Source organism: Diuraphis noxia, unplaced genomic scaffold (assembly GCF_037042655.1).
Source record: "Diuraphis noxia isolate RWA-SAM2 unplaced genomic scaffold, SU_Dnox_SAM2 contig0003, whole genome shotgun sequence".
In the NCBI taxonomy this organism is placed as follows: Eukaryota; Metazoa; Arthropoda; class Insecta; order Hemiptera; family Aphididae; genus Diuraphis; species Diuraphis noxia.
Genome location: NW_028301713.1, coordinates 60,465,627 through 60,483,995, shown reverse-complemented (window position 1 = coordinate 60,483,995; position 18,369 = coordinate 60,465,627). Strand labels below are relative to the sequence as shown.

Genomic DNA, 18,369 nt, shown 5'->3' with positions numbered 1-18,369 from the left:
TTTTAATATATAAGAATAATCGATGAGGAAAAGAAAATTTCAATATATATAATTAAAGAATAATCATAACTGCCGAATGTGTCTTCAACATAATTATTATTATTATATACTATACAGCAACCGTACGCTGAAACTCAAGTGAACGAACGACAAATGGGTAAGGCAAACGAAAATAAATTAAGTATTTCATGAAGTGTTCGGTGCGGGACTCAAAAAATAATAATAATCTCCGGATCCTTTCAGCGCAATTTCGTTTTAAATAGCCACAGTTTGTTCATAAACTATACGTGCCTTTGAAATAATAGCACTTTTAAAACCATTTTTTTTCTACATAAACTATCAACACTCGGCAGCGAAAAGGTGCTTAGCAGTAAAATATCACTTATTACTTATAATAATACATATTTACATTACACCACTTGCGCCCAAGATATATTTTTCAGGTGTAGCAAGAAATAATTTTACCACCCACCCAACCCCTCACAAACTCAAAATTATATTATCTTATACACTTTATCATATTTTAAAGGTACCAACCGGTAACCAATATGATAATTAATTATGATAACATATTTCAAGTTAATTATTCTATGTTATTGTACTAACCCACCCTCTATTCTCAAGGTGTAGCGATCGCTAAACTTGGTAATATGGTTGAGAACCTCTGCATTTCACAATATTTTCGTACTGAGGACGATTAACTGGTAGTGTATAATAATTTCATCAATATCAATATTCGTTCAACCTTGATTTTAAAATTATTATTTTGCTAGATAACTGTTTTTGTAAATTTTTTCTGACTTAACACTGTGTAATTAATGTGTACTCACAAGTGTGATAATTCCTAAAATAAAATTGTGTGATTCCAAAATGAGGATTGGATAGAACAATTTAGTATGAATTGTTAAAAAGTACAATGAAGGTATAGAAGTTATTTTTGATAATAATGTTGATTGGTTACTGTGTTTTGACATTGTACAGCTGAAAACCTATGACCCTCGTGGTTGTCGCCAGAGTTGTCACGTAATGATCAGCATCAAGTCACAAATACATTTTCTACGTACCGCCCACCTGACTGAAGCGTAGGGCTAGTGTGCATGAACGATTCTATACCCTCATACACATAACACACCGTACGTGAGTCGCAAGTTTTCGCAATATGAAATACCTTATTACGTAACGTTCGAAATAATATTATAAATAACATGATGCGAATTCCATTTATGAACTAGTACAATTCACGAAGCTGTGAATTATATATAATAAAATAACGATATAGAATATGATTAAGGGTTATTATTATTATTGTTTTCATTGTTGTGTTAAATGAATTGTATAAAAATAATTAATAATTAATTGCTCTACCTAAACACGTGGTAGTACCGACAGTCAATGGCATAATTACGTAATCACAAATAACAATAAACGAAATGAAACCAATATTTACGATACGAAGTGTTTCCAGAGTTGTGTACTTAATTTATATTTGTATATATGTATCGAAGTTATGGGATTGTAAATTATATAATAAAAATGTATGCTGGGAGAAAAAAAGTTTCCAGCTCAATTTTTCTCCATACATATTATATTATGACGTATGAATACAATGATTAAATATACTATTTACAAAAAATTCAAAAAAAAAACAATAATAATAATAATAAATAAATGACGAACGAAATACGATCGATCGTTTTTTCTCTGCTGCCGCCTGCACCGCGAAAATAATGATGATTTTTTTCGAATCGCGCGCACTCGCCGCCGGAAGTTGTTTGAAACGTCGAGCGGAGAAGTAGGTCGCCATATACGTGCAGTAAATATGTTTACCGGAAGTCGTTGATCGACTGTATACATACATACTTTTATACTTATACCTTCATAATACGATTAGTGATTACGTATTATGACGTATCGCCGTTTAATTTGCCTTATGCGCTTTTCGCGTGTATGGGTGATGCCACCGACCTATGTGCGACATATAATAATATTTAATATTGAGACCGTGCTGCACTTCTACAACTAATCTGGTACGAGAAACAATTTTTGTCAGGAGGAATGGATGAGCTAGAATAGGGAAACTCTAAAAAAGAGGAGGGTCTAACCTTTTTTATTGGTTTTAATATAGTTTTTGATGGCTATATAAATAATACAAGTCGTAAGGAAAAAAACATGATATATATATTTGTATTAATTTTTAAACCAACTACCGATATTCTTTCAATCGAAATTATGTTATTATATTCATTAGTTTAACAGTTGACCTAATTAAAACATTCATCTTACATCTACATCGTTTACAAACAATGTATTCCCCCGAGGTTCAAACCATTTTCAGAATATTTTCGTTGTTATACTGCTTGCACGTGGCTCTGCAGTAACTATTAATTTTGCATTATGTATTGCAATATCGGTGAAAGTTTGTTTGTCGATGAGAAGTTAATTAAAAGTAGACACAATCACACTTCACACAGATAAGCTTGATAATCTATCTTTTTGTCGATAATAATATGGACTACATACAAACCATAAAGATTATCATCTATTAAACTTTAATATCATTTAAGTGTTGACTAATACACCAATTCTGTCTTATCTGCTAAAAAGAGTAAAATTATTAATTTATTATTTTGTATTATTCATCAAAAATTGCAATTTGGATTACGATTTATTGCTTATATTATTGAAATATTAAAATATTTTAAACAATAATTCATACTTCGTTTTAAAATCTAATAAAATAATTGAAACAATAATACTGATAATATGATAAATGTAACATCGTGTTGAAAATATACATTTATTATGTAGGCATTGGAAGGGTAAACTAACATTATACATAATAAAGTTTCATTTTTCATAATAATATGGCCTATAATGTCTAAATTCCTAAATGAGACACTGCAGTGGTTCGGTCGTTTGCAATATTCCATTTTTCGACGGTAAATATTATAAAAACCTCGTTATCGGGGTCTCTCCACTCAGAGTTTGTTTCTCTCTCTCACGCACACTACAAAAACCGGCGTTACAACGATAATTTATATGCAAACTGGCGAAAAAAAAATATTGACGTTTCATTTTTTTCACGCTATCGGAGCGTACCGAAATTGCAGCAAAAAAAAAAACAACGTCGACGCTCCGTTATACATTGTTCCTCTGCGTCTGTCTCTCCACGTGTAGGAACGTAATAATCGCACGAGTGTTGCCGTAATAATATGTGTGTGAGTGTGTAAATAACCGATTGTTCGAATGGTATAAATATAATATAATAATGAAAAAATATAATAGTACAGTGGGAGGGGGAAGAAGCTAAAAAAAATAACACAGTTTTGCCTATCGTGCGAATTACCATAAACGCGCCGAATCGTTATTGTCGTCGTGAGTCGCGTGACAGACATGTCGAACGAATTTTTTTTTCCATTAACTGTTTTCCATATTTGTTATATAGGTAGTAGGTACCTATACCCTAAAATAATATAATTCTCGTCGGTTTTTGACACTCATCTTTCGCAAGATCATTGTAACTCGTTGTTCGTAAATAATTTTATTACGACGCCTTATTAGCATAGAACTTAAACGTAAAATGCCTATGCTTAATAGTCGAACGAGTTGCAATATAATTGACTTAAGTATATGCACTTAAAAATATAAATTATTTTAATATCGTTTTTTATTATCTGCTTCGTGTAACTCGAGACAATTATCAATTTTTCCTATGTACCTATAAATATACTCTCATTCCATGCATTAATCTTTCTCCGTGTGTGTTCGCGCATGTGTGCGTTTAATATACAATCCATTCGATCAGCCTGTGTAATACGATTTTTGTGTGGATTAAGATACTGAGAGAAAATTCGGAGTTTTCTCGAAAACGACTACTAGCCGCCGCAACCGGAGACGTATAAATCGTGTTTTTTCGTATATTATACAATCGGAGTTTGTATATGGCTATATATGTGTGTGACGTTTGTTCGCACGAGGCACTACCGAATGCCGCAATGTCGGAATAATTCGATTTATATAGACGACGATGGGGGAGAAAAAATTCATCGTCTCTGCTCTCTGGTCGTCCTCGCGCCGGTGGCAGTGAATATCAAGGTCGTGGAGTTGCATTACACGCATACCATTATAGGTACCACGTTAATGTAAAACGATTATTTTTTTTTAAAGCCCAATTTATTTCTCTCGTTTTATTGATATTATTATAAATATAACAATAATAATAATTAACTGTATACCTAATGTCTATGTTTTATCTCTCATTATTTCATCACATGTCATTCTGCTATTCGGAGTCTCCGAACGATATCTATATGTGTTAAATTGGTTAAATTATTTAAATTATTTATTTGAAATATCGTTGATGCGTTTAGTACATCATTTTTAATGTAATATTAGCTGTACACATTATTTTTATATGTCCGAATTCGCGATCGATTTCGACTTATTTGATTTAAACAATAAATAATAATATAATATTATTGTAAATCATTTACGTAAAAATTTATTGCAATTGATTTTTTTTTCTGTTCCAAATGATAACAATTATTTGTTTCACGATTGGTTTTTGGTCGTTCAAAGAAAAAACTTAGATTCCCGTGTTGATAGATTTTAGGTGGGATATATCATTAATATATTTTTTTAAATTTGACCTTTACAAATGCTTTCACTGTAGAATTCTACTCTATTCCATAGAATGTTAGACAACTTTAGTAGGTATACCTACCCATAATTTTTAATTTTAAACGTTCAATCGTTATGTAATATAACGTATAAATGTAGAATATGCTATATATTGATGAAATTAATGTTTTGTTGTACATCGTTTATAATATGTATATATTATTATTTAATCTATTTGGATTGAATGCTATTTGTTTTGGTCCAGTAGTTACAAGTAACTATTGACTACCTATAAAGACTAATATGTGACAAGTTACTTATTTGGATATTTGTTGTTAGGTACTGATAATAAGTGATAATAAGCAATGGCTGATAAGAAATAGTTTTGCGTTTAAAATTTTAAGATATGATTGTATATAGATCAAATAAAATATGTATCTTCAGTAGATTATAAGTTATTAGTTATAATAACAGATCCGTTTGATTGAAAATTATGAAATATTAATACATCAATATTTTTATTGTTGACAATCTCTCGCAAATAAAATTATGTTTAAACTTTTTAAGTATAAAAACATGATATTTTGTAGACAATATCGGCGTTAATTATTTGTTTTTTTTTTTTTTATAAAAATACTCCTTGAAAATTGCACAAAATTGGTCTATGCACTATAATATATAGCATAAAATTATAATAACATTGTATATTTAAAAAATGACGGGTTAAAAGTACGACGATTGGTAGTTATTAAAAATTAACTACACAATTTTAACATTTCATATGTCCAACGCGTGAAAATATGTGCATTTTTTGATTAAAATATTATAATTTCTATTTCTTTACCATAACATCAAATACATTATTTAGTAAATTGGATTTGTGAATTAGCTGCGCACTCTTTTGTAACGACTAAAATTCTTGCAGTTCTCGATTATTTTTTAATACGAAAGAAGATCAAACAGGAGTGTTACATATTTATTCAACTGCGAAATTCGAGCAGTAGTGTGATTGTATATTTATACATTAACATATGGAGCGCAATGTAATAGAAAATAGTTAAATTTTTTTTATTAACTAATAGTTCTATAATATAATCTTTTTTTAAAAGAATATTATTAAAAATAATCATGATTTAATACGTAAATAAATAAATTTAAAAAAAAAAACATGATGATAAATTATTTAATATTTGGTTAATTTTATTAATAATCTGTTAGTTATTTTGTAATTAAACACTGTATCATATTTTAAAATTGTATATGTTATTGTATAATATATATTTACAGGCCACGAACATGGCATTTAATCGTATTTTTATTATAAAATTTATTAACCTTACACTATCGGTTAAATACCTCGTCGCGATCGTTTGAACGAGTCCCGATATAATGCTCTGAACTGCTTTAGAGCGCTGGAATTGAACATAAAAGATTTGCTTGTCCATTGTTGTTCGCATGACGCGTTGACCTAGAGCCACATTTTTTCCCCTCTCCCATTATCTTTTGTTGCTTAGAATAATTTATAATAATATAGCTATAAGTAAAGGTGGTAATCTGAGAGTATATTATGTTATGCTATAGATAATATTAAATGTATAGTATACGTCATATGTATATACATATACTACACTAGCTCGGCGATACGGGTTTCCATTGTACAGCGCACGTATTACGTATTTTTATGTTCTATAAATACGTCGCGTTTCGTGCAGTGCACGCGATAGGCCGCAGGTAGGTGTATACGTCGTTACGAGTGTTGTAGTATACCTCCGTAGTCCGTACGAAATCAGTAACGTTCAATTCCGTTTTTATGTATGGTTAAAGAACTATCCCTTAAGCGTTTTTTTTGCAGTCTTGATGAACATGCTACTCCACCTTTAAACATTTTTTCTAAATAATAATTTATACTATATTATGATTTAAAATTTAAACATAACAACAAGTTATTATAGAATTTGTAAAGTCTCCATGTATTTACAGCGCAGCAATATAAAATCGTAATCGTATAAAATCACAACTAAATAAAAATTCCTGTCGCAACGGTATGAAAAAAAATAATAGTCATAACAATTATTAACAATCCTTACAATACTAATCAAAATGCGGGGTGCACTAGAATAATAGGTCGTATCCAAAGGAATTATTTAACATCACAGACAATTTGCAAATATGTTATTAAAATTAACTATTTTCTTTCAATTGTGTCAATAACATCATGGACCATTATTAATCGACAGTTGTCTCTGTTGCAGGCTGAAGTAGTAGTATTATGGACTCGGGATTTAGCAACATGTTGGAAAACACTAGGAAATACTTCCAAGGGATCCCCACGGACGCGGCCTCCACCGCAGCAGCTGCTGCTGCAGCAGCGGCTGCACAACTGCACTTCCCGCCGCCGCTGCCCCCGGCGCATCATCTGCACCACAACGGCGGTAGCGGTGGTCGGTCGTCGATGAACTCGTCGTCATCGTCGTCGTCATCATCTTCGGAACCGTCCTCGGCGGCGGCTACCGACCGGTTCGCGGGCTATCATCACCCACACTTACGGTACAACTTCCAGCCGTACTCATCGCCGGGCCACTACCCGCGCACTGCTGTCGACCCTAAGCCCGCGGCCTTCCAACACCACCACTTTCAGCCGCCTTCGCCACTGCAATACCACCACCAACAACAACAGCAGCATCACCATCAGCTGCCGCCCTCTTCGTCGTCGTCGTCGTCACCGCCGTCGCCGTACAAGTCACCGTACACACTACAACCATTGCCGCCGCCGCCGCTGACTGTTAAACAACAACAGCAACCGCCTCCGTCTCAGTTTAAGCCGATGTCGTCGGCCGCTCGATCGTCGCCGCCGGCTTCCGCCACAATTAAACAGTACTCGCCGCCAAAACCGCCGCAGTCGCCATACGCGGTGGTGCCCAAGCCAACATCCGGCGCGCTGCAGCCGCAGTCACCGTTCACCGCGCCCAAAGAACATCAGCCGTCCGTACCCGAGACGCCGCCCCCCTCGCCGCACTCTTCGCACTACTACAATAGGACGACGCACAGCGGCTTGCAACAGCAGTCCATCGACAGGGATTACTTGCGGTTCAAGCCCATACAGACACCACCGCCTCCACCCAAGTAAGTCAACCGATTACAATTATTATAGTTTTACGTTTGTAAAATTTATCGTCGGCAGTGTTTTTCCCGCTTACCTGTTTACCGATACCGTTGAATCGATTCCCGGGTTATTAAGAAGTTATTATGTGGAGTTTGTTCCCTAATTGTTGTGTATCAGTAACGAAAATAACATATTATTTCTTATCAAATGTTATTATTGGTCATGATAATTGATTTTAAATAGCAGTTTTTATAGTTGAACATTCTAGGATATTAGGCTTGCTCCATTATTGTTGAAACCATTATTAGTTCAACATAAATATTTGAAGTGTCGCAGTTATGTATTTTTCGTAGTGTATATTTTTGAAAGAATATGGTATTTATATTAAGTGAAAAGTCAATCAGTACCAGTGGATTGTAAGTTTTGTTTCCATAAAATGCTATCTAGTCAGCCAACCTCCTCGTGGTGTCTCCTGGGTAACGCTAATATAGGCTAATATTTATTTTGCTCAACTGGGGACAAATACGGTAATTGCCTCGTAGATACCTCTAAATGCCCGAAAATCAGCTCACTAACTGCGATGACTAAGATACTTGATTATAATTTTTGATGATTTTTTTTTTTTTAGCAGGTTTCAACCTTTGGAGAGGCCAAAGTCTGAAGTGCCCGTGAGCAGTGGGGCGGGACCCCAGTCATCGCACTTGGCTATCAGGTATGACCCAAAACTCGAGCAGCCCCGCAGCGGTGTCAGAGCGGTGCCCATAGCTCAGGCCAAGCAATCATCATCGTCGACTACGGCGGCGGCACAGCACGAAGTTAACCGAGTGATCGTGCAAAAACCCGAACCGTTACGGTATCATCATCAGCAACAGCAACACCAGGTTAACAACAATCAACCCCATAGATCTTCGACGTCTTCGGATGACCATCATCTTCACCACCATAAACGACCGGCCTCAGTGCAGCCGTCGTACTTGGAGTCCAGGCCGTTCCAGATAAAACCTTATGACGGTGGCGGCAACAACAATAGCAACGGAAGCAATAGCAATGGCAGCAGCGGTAGCGGTCAGTCGTCATATCACAGGCCGTTCTCCGTGGCGCCGCAACCACTGCAGCCGCCGTCTTCGCAGTCCTCCGCCGCCATTATCGTTTCCGGTATGGACCACCGTTGGGCCGCGTTCGACGGCCTGGCGCCACCTGCGTTCCTGCAACAATCGTCGTCGTCCTCGTCCACCACCTCATCCGGAGCTGCAGTCGTCAACGGTTACCACCATCACCATCGGCCGCCGCCGTCATCGTCATCAGCAACCGTGGTAACTCAGCACCATCAACACCATTTGTCCAGACAACAGCAACAGTCGCAACATTATCCGCTCAACTTGCACAAGCTCACGCAGCCCGCCCGACCGGCCACTGCCGCCGGCCAATTGCAACAGGTTAGTGATGTTTGCACACACATTGTTGTAATATTGTGTAATTGCTCAAAATATATTATAAAAGTGTTTGGGGTCGTGCAATGTTTGGAATATTTCAAAAATAAATACTGGGTTGGTTTTAAGAATAGTACACAAAGTCATCTTTAACTATAATTCGATTATAAATTTTAGTTTATGTTTAAAAAAATTCACATCTAACAATTGTATGCCAAAAAATGGTGGTGGAGTCATAGTAATATCATATATAGACGTTTACTTGGACATTTATTTTAAACCATGTATCTAACCGAAAATGTGGTCAATAGTTTCACATCTTACATAGGTAAAAATGTTATCTTTCATTTGACCTCAATGTCTGTCGTTATGTTTGGTTTTCGAGACATTTTACGTGTGTTTAGTACGCGTGTAAATCACTGGCAGCGTGCCGACATTTCTATACACGTACTAGCGGCTGCTGAGAAATAAAGAAAACTGCGCGTGCGCATTTTCGGCAGCAATTTCGTTGATGACTGAGCGCATACGGGTGTAATTGGAAACCATAACAATTATTATTAATTAAATGTTTTCGCACAACGAACGCAAGCAATTTCCGTCGACCAAATAATTGTTTTTCTGCACAGAAATCTCGTCAACCGCCGCATTTTTGTTCCTAGACAACAAACTTATCGCGTGGGCTGACGCCCCTCCACGTGATTTTTTTAGTGCATTTTTTCCCCCCATTGCGATGCGATGTCTGCTCAATTAGGTTCATAGGTCGTTGGCTCAAATTTTGTTTTCAATTTTACGGCCGGACAATAATTAATGAAATATCAAACGTTGTAAAATGGTGTGATGTGACGATTGTATTTTGTTATGATAGATTATTTGTATGATTTGTATTATTGTACGATTAATAAATTATTTACTAGTCGGAACTCGGAATAACTTCAAAGAGATCAGTGATATTGTTTTTATTTTAATTTTTCGTCATTTCATTTAATGTTACGTATTTTATTATTCTTAAATAACAAATTTTATAAACATGTTTTTTTTTGTTTGACAAGAGTTCGATTTGATTAACTCAACAAAATAATACAGCTACGCAATAACATCGAATTTTTGTAACGGGGTTTCTCCACAGTTTACCTACTTTGGTTATTCAGTATTTTGTTAGAAATAGCTCGGTAATCACTATGTCTACGGTTTACCTTTTATAGTTTATACAATGGGGAGGCGGTGGTGCCGGTCAAACCCGGATTAAAGGAAAAACGAATCTTTATTTAGAAGACCATCGACGACCACCTGTGGTTATTATCGTCGTTGTCGTCTTTGGTGTAATTTGTTTATCGTTTTATACATTTCGTCATTTCGGTTCGAACTTCGTTTCAATAATTTTATTTCCCATTCATGACATGACCGTCTGCCGTGCACAACGCGTTCTGTCGTTCCGTCTCCGCCGACTTGCCTGCACACGCGTTTACTTATCATACACATGTACGAGTAGTCTGTAAGTATAATATTCATAACTATACATAACAATAATTAACTATAATGATGCACATTTGAACGATATGATTTTGCGTTCTAAACCCCATCGTATTATGAAATCACCGTTATTGTAGGTCATAGTAATATAATATGCCAACGCGTATCCCTTTGCGATTTATCATCAAACGCTCATTTAAATATAAATTAATTGGTTTACCTTGACATGTAATTTTCATATTTCCTACTTAGGATTTTTCGACCGTACATGTTTCTGCTTCATCTACACTGATGCAGTACCTAATTTTATTTCCAAAAATCGGCAAATACATTTTTGTTGTTTTTTAATTGCAGTCATTAAGTACGAAAGTATGACAAACGTGACATTTTTTAAATATGAATCTTAATTATTGTTATTATTATTATTAGAATATTTATTATATTCATTGTACACATTATAATAATTATTTGTATTTAAAAATATTCTTATATCTATGACGTGTTTGCAATGATAATAAAAAATTGTATTGTGACGGAATCGTAAATACTACTGAACTGTTAACACACCAACTGCAACAAATACGTGTATGTAATATTTTCTTTCATAAATTGGTTTGATAATATTTACGTTAATTTAACTATTAAAATGTATCTACTTGAAACGAGAAACGAAAGGGAGATATATATTTTTAAATCTGTCCGAAACCCGAAAAAAAAATGATCATAATAATTATTCTTGTTATCAAATTCTGTTTGTTTTGGCGGGCGCGCGTAGTTTTCATTACTCCGCCGCCATACTATTGCTGTGGTTTTCGTTTATATACATAATAATAGTAATAATGTCAAACGGGCGTCGTGTATGGTATTATACAGTAGGCGCACACGACCTCGATCGTTGATTATTTATTCGTCGCGAAGTCAAAGTCAATGTTGTCGTTGGCCCCCCTCCTCTTCCTCCCCACGATAGTCATTCACGTCTCGGCCGTGTTCGAACCGTTGCTTTTGTTTTGGTCGGAATATTTCTATTTTTTCACCGGTCCGCATTTCGTACGTCCGTTCGCCACACGTCCCACGCCAATCGATGGTGATGTATTATTACAATATTCATGCACAGTACAAAATTGTGCCTAAATTTAGGCACGGGCCCCAATGAAAGCGAATGAAAAATGATATCACGTGTCTTATATTTTTACGGTTCTGGTTGGGCAATTCCAGCGCTTATGATATTGGTTTGGTAGTGAATAGTGAATTTACGATCCAAGACGGACGAAACCATTCTAATCGCGTGCATAAAATTCGTTTTTTTCAGTTCCGGTTTTATATCGGGGATCGACAATTAAAATCGTAATCGGACCAATGACGCTGTTGGATATTAATATTGATTATTATCTCGATTGTTTTGACGACGAATAAGTAACACCGTCATTCCTTGGAAAAATCGAAGTATAAAATTGAAATTTCGTTTTATATATCCGCTGTCGCGTGCGTTTTGAAAATAAAAAACCTCCCTACGAGACAGCAGCTCTTTTTGATGATAGGATTACGCCCACGACGGTAAACTCATTTATTACGCATTCATTCGAGTTCTGTCCCGCAGCGCCGACCGGCATCGTTGCCAATGTTATTATTATTCCGTTCACATTTTGCACCGCTGCTCGCTCGTTATCCATCGTTTTTGTTGGGTATGTATATATACGAATACGATATAATAATAATAATAATAATAATAATAATATACGATGCGCGTGCGCCATTTTTATCCTGTGAAATTTATTATTTTCACGTAATATGCTATTAACCGATTCTCGCCGTGGAGTGTCCGTTTTTTCGTCTGTCCGGTCGTCGATGAGACGACACACGCGACGCTGGTCTACGACATCCGGTTTTCCGATAATATTCATTGGTGTATCGTATATTATTACGAACTACATATCAAATTCCAACGGATGCGATTCGGAGCCAATATAGACGCGACTACCGGACTACGTGATTTTATTTTATACTTGTGCTATTATGAAACCAACATAGTTTAGTAGAAGACTCGTTATCTAGCCATGTTTTTTTTCACTTTTTCACGGTCTTAACGGTTTACATTTTATATATTTGTTACTTATTATCATATTTATCGTCATACGTTTCATTTATTGTATTATGAAGAGATATTATGAATGTTTGACATTCGTCGATTTTACTTTTGATGGCGCATGCATTATAGGGACTTCAAGATTTATCGATAAACGAACGATCGAGTATGTACAATTTTTTAATCGAATCGAGTTATCTACGAAAAGACTAAAGTATTTAAACTTTAAATAGTTTTGATTTCTTTCCGAATTATAATATTAGCTACTAATTAATACATATACCTCGTGCGCCTGCCATGGTTATTTTAGGGCACGTTTTATATTAAGGTACACATCGTGATTATAAAATTGCGTGTTTTATCAGAATCGAATGGAACCGGATTAGTGTAACCTTTAGCTATACGATTATTTATATTATGTTATTGCTATCTATATAAGTATTAATAGAAATTATTAGTCGTTAATATGTTTTTAAAATAACCATGGCCCGTAAAATTATTATTTGACGTCAAACATATTATTATTAACAATTATTTATTTTGTGTGGTTATTGCCATCGCATAAACAACAATACCGCCACTACTACTGCAGTATTTGAGTATTTCCATCACTGAAAAATGTATATTATGCATTTATGCATACTATTTTAGTTCGTTTAATCTAACCAAAAATGATATTAAATTAGAAACCAGATTGGCGCTCCCTCCTCATACAGTACCTATGATAATTTTTTTTCGGTGTTACTACTTCCAATCAATATATAGACATTCTAAACATAGATTTTCTTCCAGAACAATTCCGTGGGAGATTTTTATTCAGCATTCAATATGCTCATTTCTCGCTCTTATAGTTTATCAGTGTGACAATGAATAATAAGAAAATGGCATTGTAGTACAATTTTGATACTGATCGTGGTAAAGGTATTTATAATCAGGTATTACAAAATTACATCGTTAACTTAAAGACTTCATTTCGATCTCGCAGTTCGCACAAGACTTATGTATTGTGGCGACGACCGTGGTTCTATTGTTCGGTATATTATACGAAACTCAAGCTGATATTTGGGCGAAAAAAATTGCTAATTTGGAGATACAAAACTTACATGAGTAAGCCAATAATCCTATTCCTTTTTTTCGTCAATTTTTTTATCGATGTTTCAAATAAAATCGTTAAGGCAGTCCGAAAAAAAATTAAGGACATCCAGATCCAGTTGCTCTCGTATTTATATGACGCTAAAGCAATAACTACAAATTACAATTCGTTTTCATCATATAATGTGCTCGTCTGATATATATTATGATATTATAATATATATAAATAATATTATTTCATATTCGTGATTTCGGCTTTCGGAAATGGCATTTTTTTTAAAAAGATAACCAATAACGACATTCCGCCCATGTAATTATTATCGTTACAGCTGTATACACGTCTTATTATTATTATTATTATTGTGGGTGTACATCAAAAACGTTTCACTTTCCTCTTCTTCGCCAAGGATATCGTTCGGACATCTCCAACAATACGCCATTTCCGTTTAGCTTAATTTTTTTTCGTATGCATATTATTATTATTATCATAATCATAATTTTTGACGTATAATATTAAATTTTCTTAAATCGTGCTTATGCTGCGTAAATACTATATCTTGGCTGGTAGTGGGGTTTTTTGAAATAAAGATACTATTATTCCACTATCACCGCGTTCCGTTATAAAAATATACTAGTTTTCATTAAATTTTATAATATTGTTTAGGTTAAACGATTTTACTAGTTATTAATAACAATAATAACCACGTGGTTGGTATAACGTGTACGGTTACACGATTAACACGTAAAAACGGAAATAGTAATATAATATTAGCACATAATATTATATCGGTGGTTATAAATTATAATAGATTAAAACGAATTATTTGTCAATTGTCATGGTGGCTGAGTAGACCCAGAGAGAGATTATATTTAAAAAAAAACTATTTCTGCGTTCTAGTTCAGGGAGATGAAAATATTATAAATTAATATATTTTGTAAACATTACCCGTGACTACCAGCTTCATATATTTTGTTTCTTGTATATTTAAATATTACATGATATGGTAAAATATTGAATGTACGATTTCCCTGCAGAGCCAAACAGTGGAACAGGTGTGGACCAATAGTTGTTGGTGTTGTTGCTAAACGCTGCAGGGAAAACGAACAGTTTTCAACCACGAACGCTATTGTACATTCAAAATCAAACACAAGGTTCTTCATAAGTTGTCTGTAAAAATAAAAATTCTAGTGATAATGAATAATATTTTTTTATGTGTTTGAAATTTTCTTATTTCTTCAAAATTGTGAAAATTCATTACTTATGTTTTATATCCATTATAAAAGTTTTTAAATACAGTTAAAAAAAAATAACCATTCTACTTTTCTACTAAGGTCTCTGGTCTAGTAATAAAATAGATTACTTTAATAGTAATGTGTAGGCTGACAAACCATCTTCAATCAGGATTGTTATTTTTTTACAATGATTTCCTGTTATTGAATTCAAATTCATATCCATTACAACAGTCCTTCGATACATTTTCTTGTACACCCGAGTCGTTTCTCATTTGCTCTTCTTTAAAAGAAAAAAAATTATTTGTAATATTTTTTAACCATTCTTCAATCAAGTTAATTTTAATAGATACATTTCAAGAAATTTATTAAAATGGAAGTAAACTAAAATAAAAATATTTAAATTACCTATTGTAATAATGTGCTTAATCACATAGATACTAGATACATATTTTGCCATTTCGTTTTATGTCTTGGCGGAGATTTATCATGATTAATATTTAAATATGATTCAAATCACAATTCGGTGTTTTCATATTTTGGCGCAAATTACTTAGTTATAGTGTTCCTGTGTTGTATGTAAAATTGCAAAGGAGTGTTTATTGTCACATATTTTTATGATCAATCATATGTTATGCCTTGTTGTTATTCGTGTTTAATTTCTAATCGACAGCAGCTTATTATTGTTTCATACCATAAATGTCCTGACAGGATTCCGATTTATTTTTTATTGAAAAATGATTTTAAAAATGAATAATAAATATTTTTTTTTCACTGCATTGTGACCTATTGGCGTGGGTTTTATATACTTGCCAACGTAGGAACCGTAAAAATGTTTTAAAATTTTAGAATAATTGTATTCTTAGTCGTGGTTTATTTATTCGCAGTGAAAATAATTTTCTGTAAAGCGTTCTACGAAAATTTAAATACTGTTCTTTTTTATTTAAACTATGGCAGTTAAAGTAATTAGGTACTGGTTAATCTTATTTTTGGACGTATCAACCATTATTGTACCTGTTTCATCATTTTGCTCATCCGCAAGGGGATCCAAGGACCGACCGACGATCGTTTCAAGTGTATTCTAGGTCAATCGCGCGCCGAAACAATGAATGAGCTGTTAGATAATATTAATCGATGTCGTTAGGTTATGTTGAGATAAGGTCGAAGTTTATCCATTGCGTTTTTTCTTAACACGTCTCACCTTGGATGAGACGAGAAAACAAATTATACCTATTCCCTCTTCGCGCTAAACGCTGACCGCACTATTATAGCGTACTCGGCGTAGACTTTGGTCGTTTGAATGAGCTTCTCACCGACGCCGCCACCACCACCACTGTTGTAATAAAAAAATTTGTGCCGTTATTTTGTTTGACACCAACTCAATGGGAAACTTAACTTGGGTAAACGACGAATTTATTACGTGTTTATTTATGACACCTATTGTTTATTCGTGTTGTACATATTATTATAATATTTGATGTGGTAAACATCTGAGGTGGCTCTGGTTGATCAAAAACACGCTATGCGGTTATTTATATAACAATATTATAATATGCCGTCTGAGTATCGGTGAAATATTATTATAGTATTCTATTATGTAAATGGTGTTATACATTTATAATTATAATGACTTCGTTCAAAAGGCAACTACTCTCCTTCTCGTTTAGTTTCTCTATGGTTTTCAAAGGTTGTATATAATAATAATAATATTCAATTAGACAAGTGTATATTCCGGGAACCTTTTCGATGCGGTAAAATTAACTCACTTACCTATACAGTATACAGTATACACTATACACGTATGAAGCATATTATGTATTTTTTTCACTTCGAATTATTTTATATTATAATATTAATATACCCTTTTAGGTTGTGTTTTAGACAGTTATAAAACTATTATATAACCACGTATACTATGTATAAACTAAATACATTATTATTTAAACTGTTAAATGTTGAAAATATTATAGTTGTTCTAAAAGTTCTAAATAAAAAAAACGTATACATTTCCCCAAACCATCCCCACTGTTTCAAATCAATTAGGTGTATTAATAATATTTTAAGCATAATTCGCTGGATCAGTTTCGTAATTAAGCGACTAATAATATAATATTATCTTTCGTTTCAATAGTTAATACATACAAAATATGTTTTATTTAAATAGATGCATATACAATCTTATTGAATTAATATTAATAAATTAAAAAACTTTAATGATAAACTAATAAACAATAAAAGTAGTCTATATTTTGTAACTTTTTTAATATTCCTATAAATATTTCCTATATTTAAAATATAGAGTGTGCACATTATTTTATTATTCACTTGTAATGCATACTTGTTTTCTACAATTATTATGTATACTGAACAGCTAGGCCATCAGGATCTAAATCTATTTTCTACAGCTGTTTTAAAAACAACCTTTCATGTTGAAGACACTAGGATTTATAAATTTGAAAATACTTATATAATAATTTTCAGTATAATTGCTGCGATTCAAATGCACTACTATATGTATGGTCTGACCCTCAACTGCTAGTGTTGAAGTCTACACAAATATATCATCGTCATCATGTAAAAAGTGATCTAGTGAAAGTCATTATAATTGTTGTTTTTATTTTCACATTTTGCACAATGGAAATTTTATTGCAGTTTCGACACTCAAAAATCGATTATGTAAAATAATAAAACAAATTTAAAGTAATTCAAATTTCAAGATTAAATCATAATTAGGTATTTTCATTGGATTACTTTTTGCATAATGGCGACAATATAATATTATACATTATACATTATATACAGTTTCTATTGTTTTATCATCACGTATTGTGTAGCTATGATTAAAATAACAATAATAACATACATATTAATTATTATTTACTCATCTCGTTTGTTGAAATTGCATTTAGTTAATTTCCCCGAGAAATTCTAGAAATATCATATTATCCTTTGTGTTTTTTGTTTATTTTTCGTTAGTATTCTTCATTTTATTAAAATATTCTGATGTCACAGATTTTCCAAGTGTGATTGGAGTATCAAAACACCGTTATATTCATATACAATAGTAAATACTTAAATAATAAGTTCGCCTATAAATTAAGTTTGATAATTATTACAACACTCATACAATTATACCCAGTTGGAGAAAGTGTTACATTCAATTTGTTAGCCTTTTAGTACTGCTGTGATTTGTATGCCAAATTTTACATGCGATCAAACTTTTCAGTATCGTTATTAAGCTCAATAATACGCTACCAATAACACGCTACATTTTATGAAATATTGTGCTAAAGATTTTGAGCGGCCGTTATTCAGTTTGTATATTTTAACGTCAAAACTTT

The 18,369-nt window shown here is 33.3% G+C and overlaps 1 protein-coding gene across 3 annotated transcripts in view; it reads left to right on the top strand.

The window, feature by feature from the left end:
* LOC107164144 (uncharacterized) overlaps positions 1-18,369 on the top strand; it is a 139,174-nt gene that overhangs the window by 106,108 nt on the left and 14,697 nt on the right. For 2 of the 3 annotated variants that reach the window (XM_015511846.2, XM_015511847.2), the window contains 2 exons: positions 6,873-7,743; positions 8,352-9,159. In XM_015511846.2, the coding sequence (XP_015367332.2) occupies positions 6,890-7,743; positions 8,352-9,159 (1,662 nt within the window). In that variant the 5' untranslated portion in view covers positions 6,873-6,889. The remainder of the gene's footprint in view (positions 1-6,872; positions 7,744-8,351; positions 9,160-18,369) is intronic. The other variant, XM_015511849.2, reaches the window with a different exon arrangement.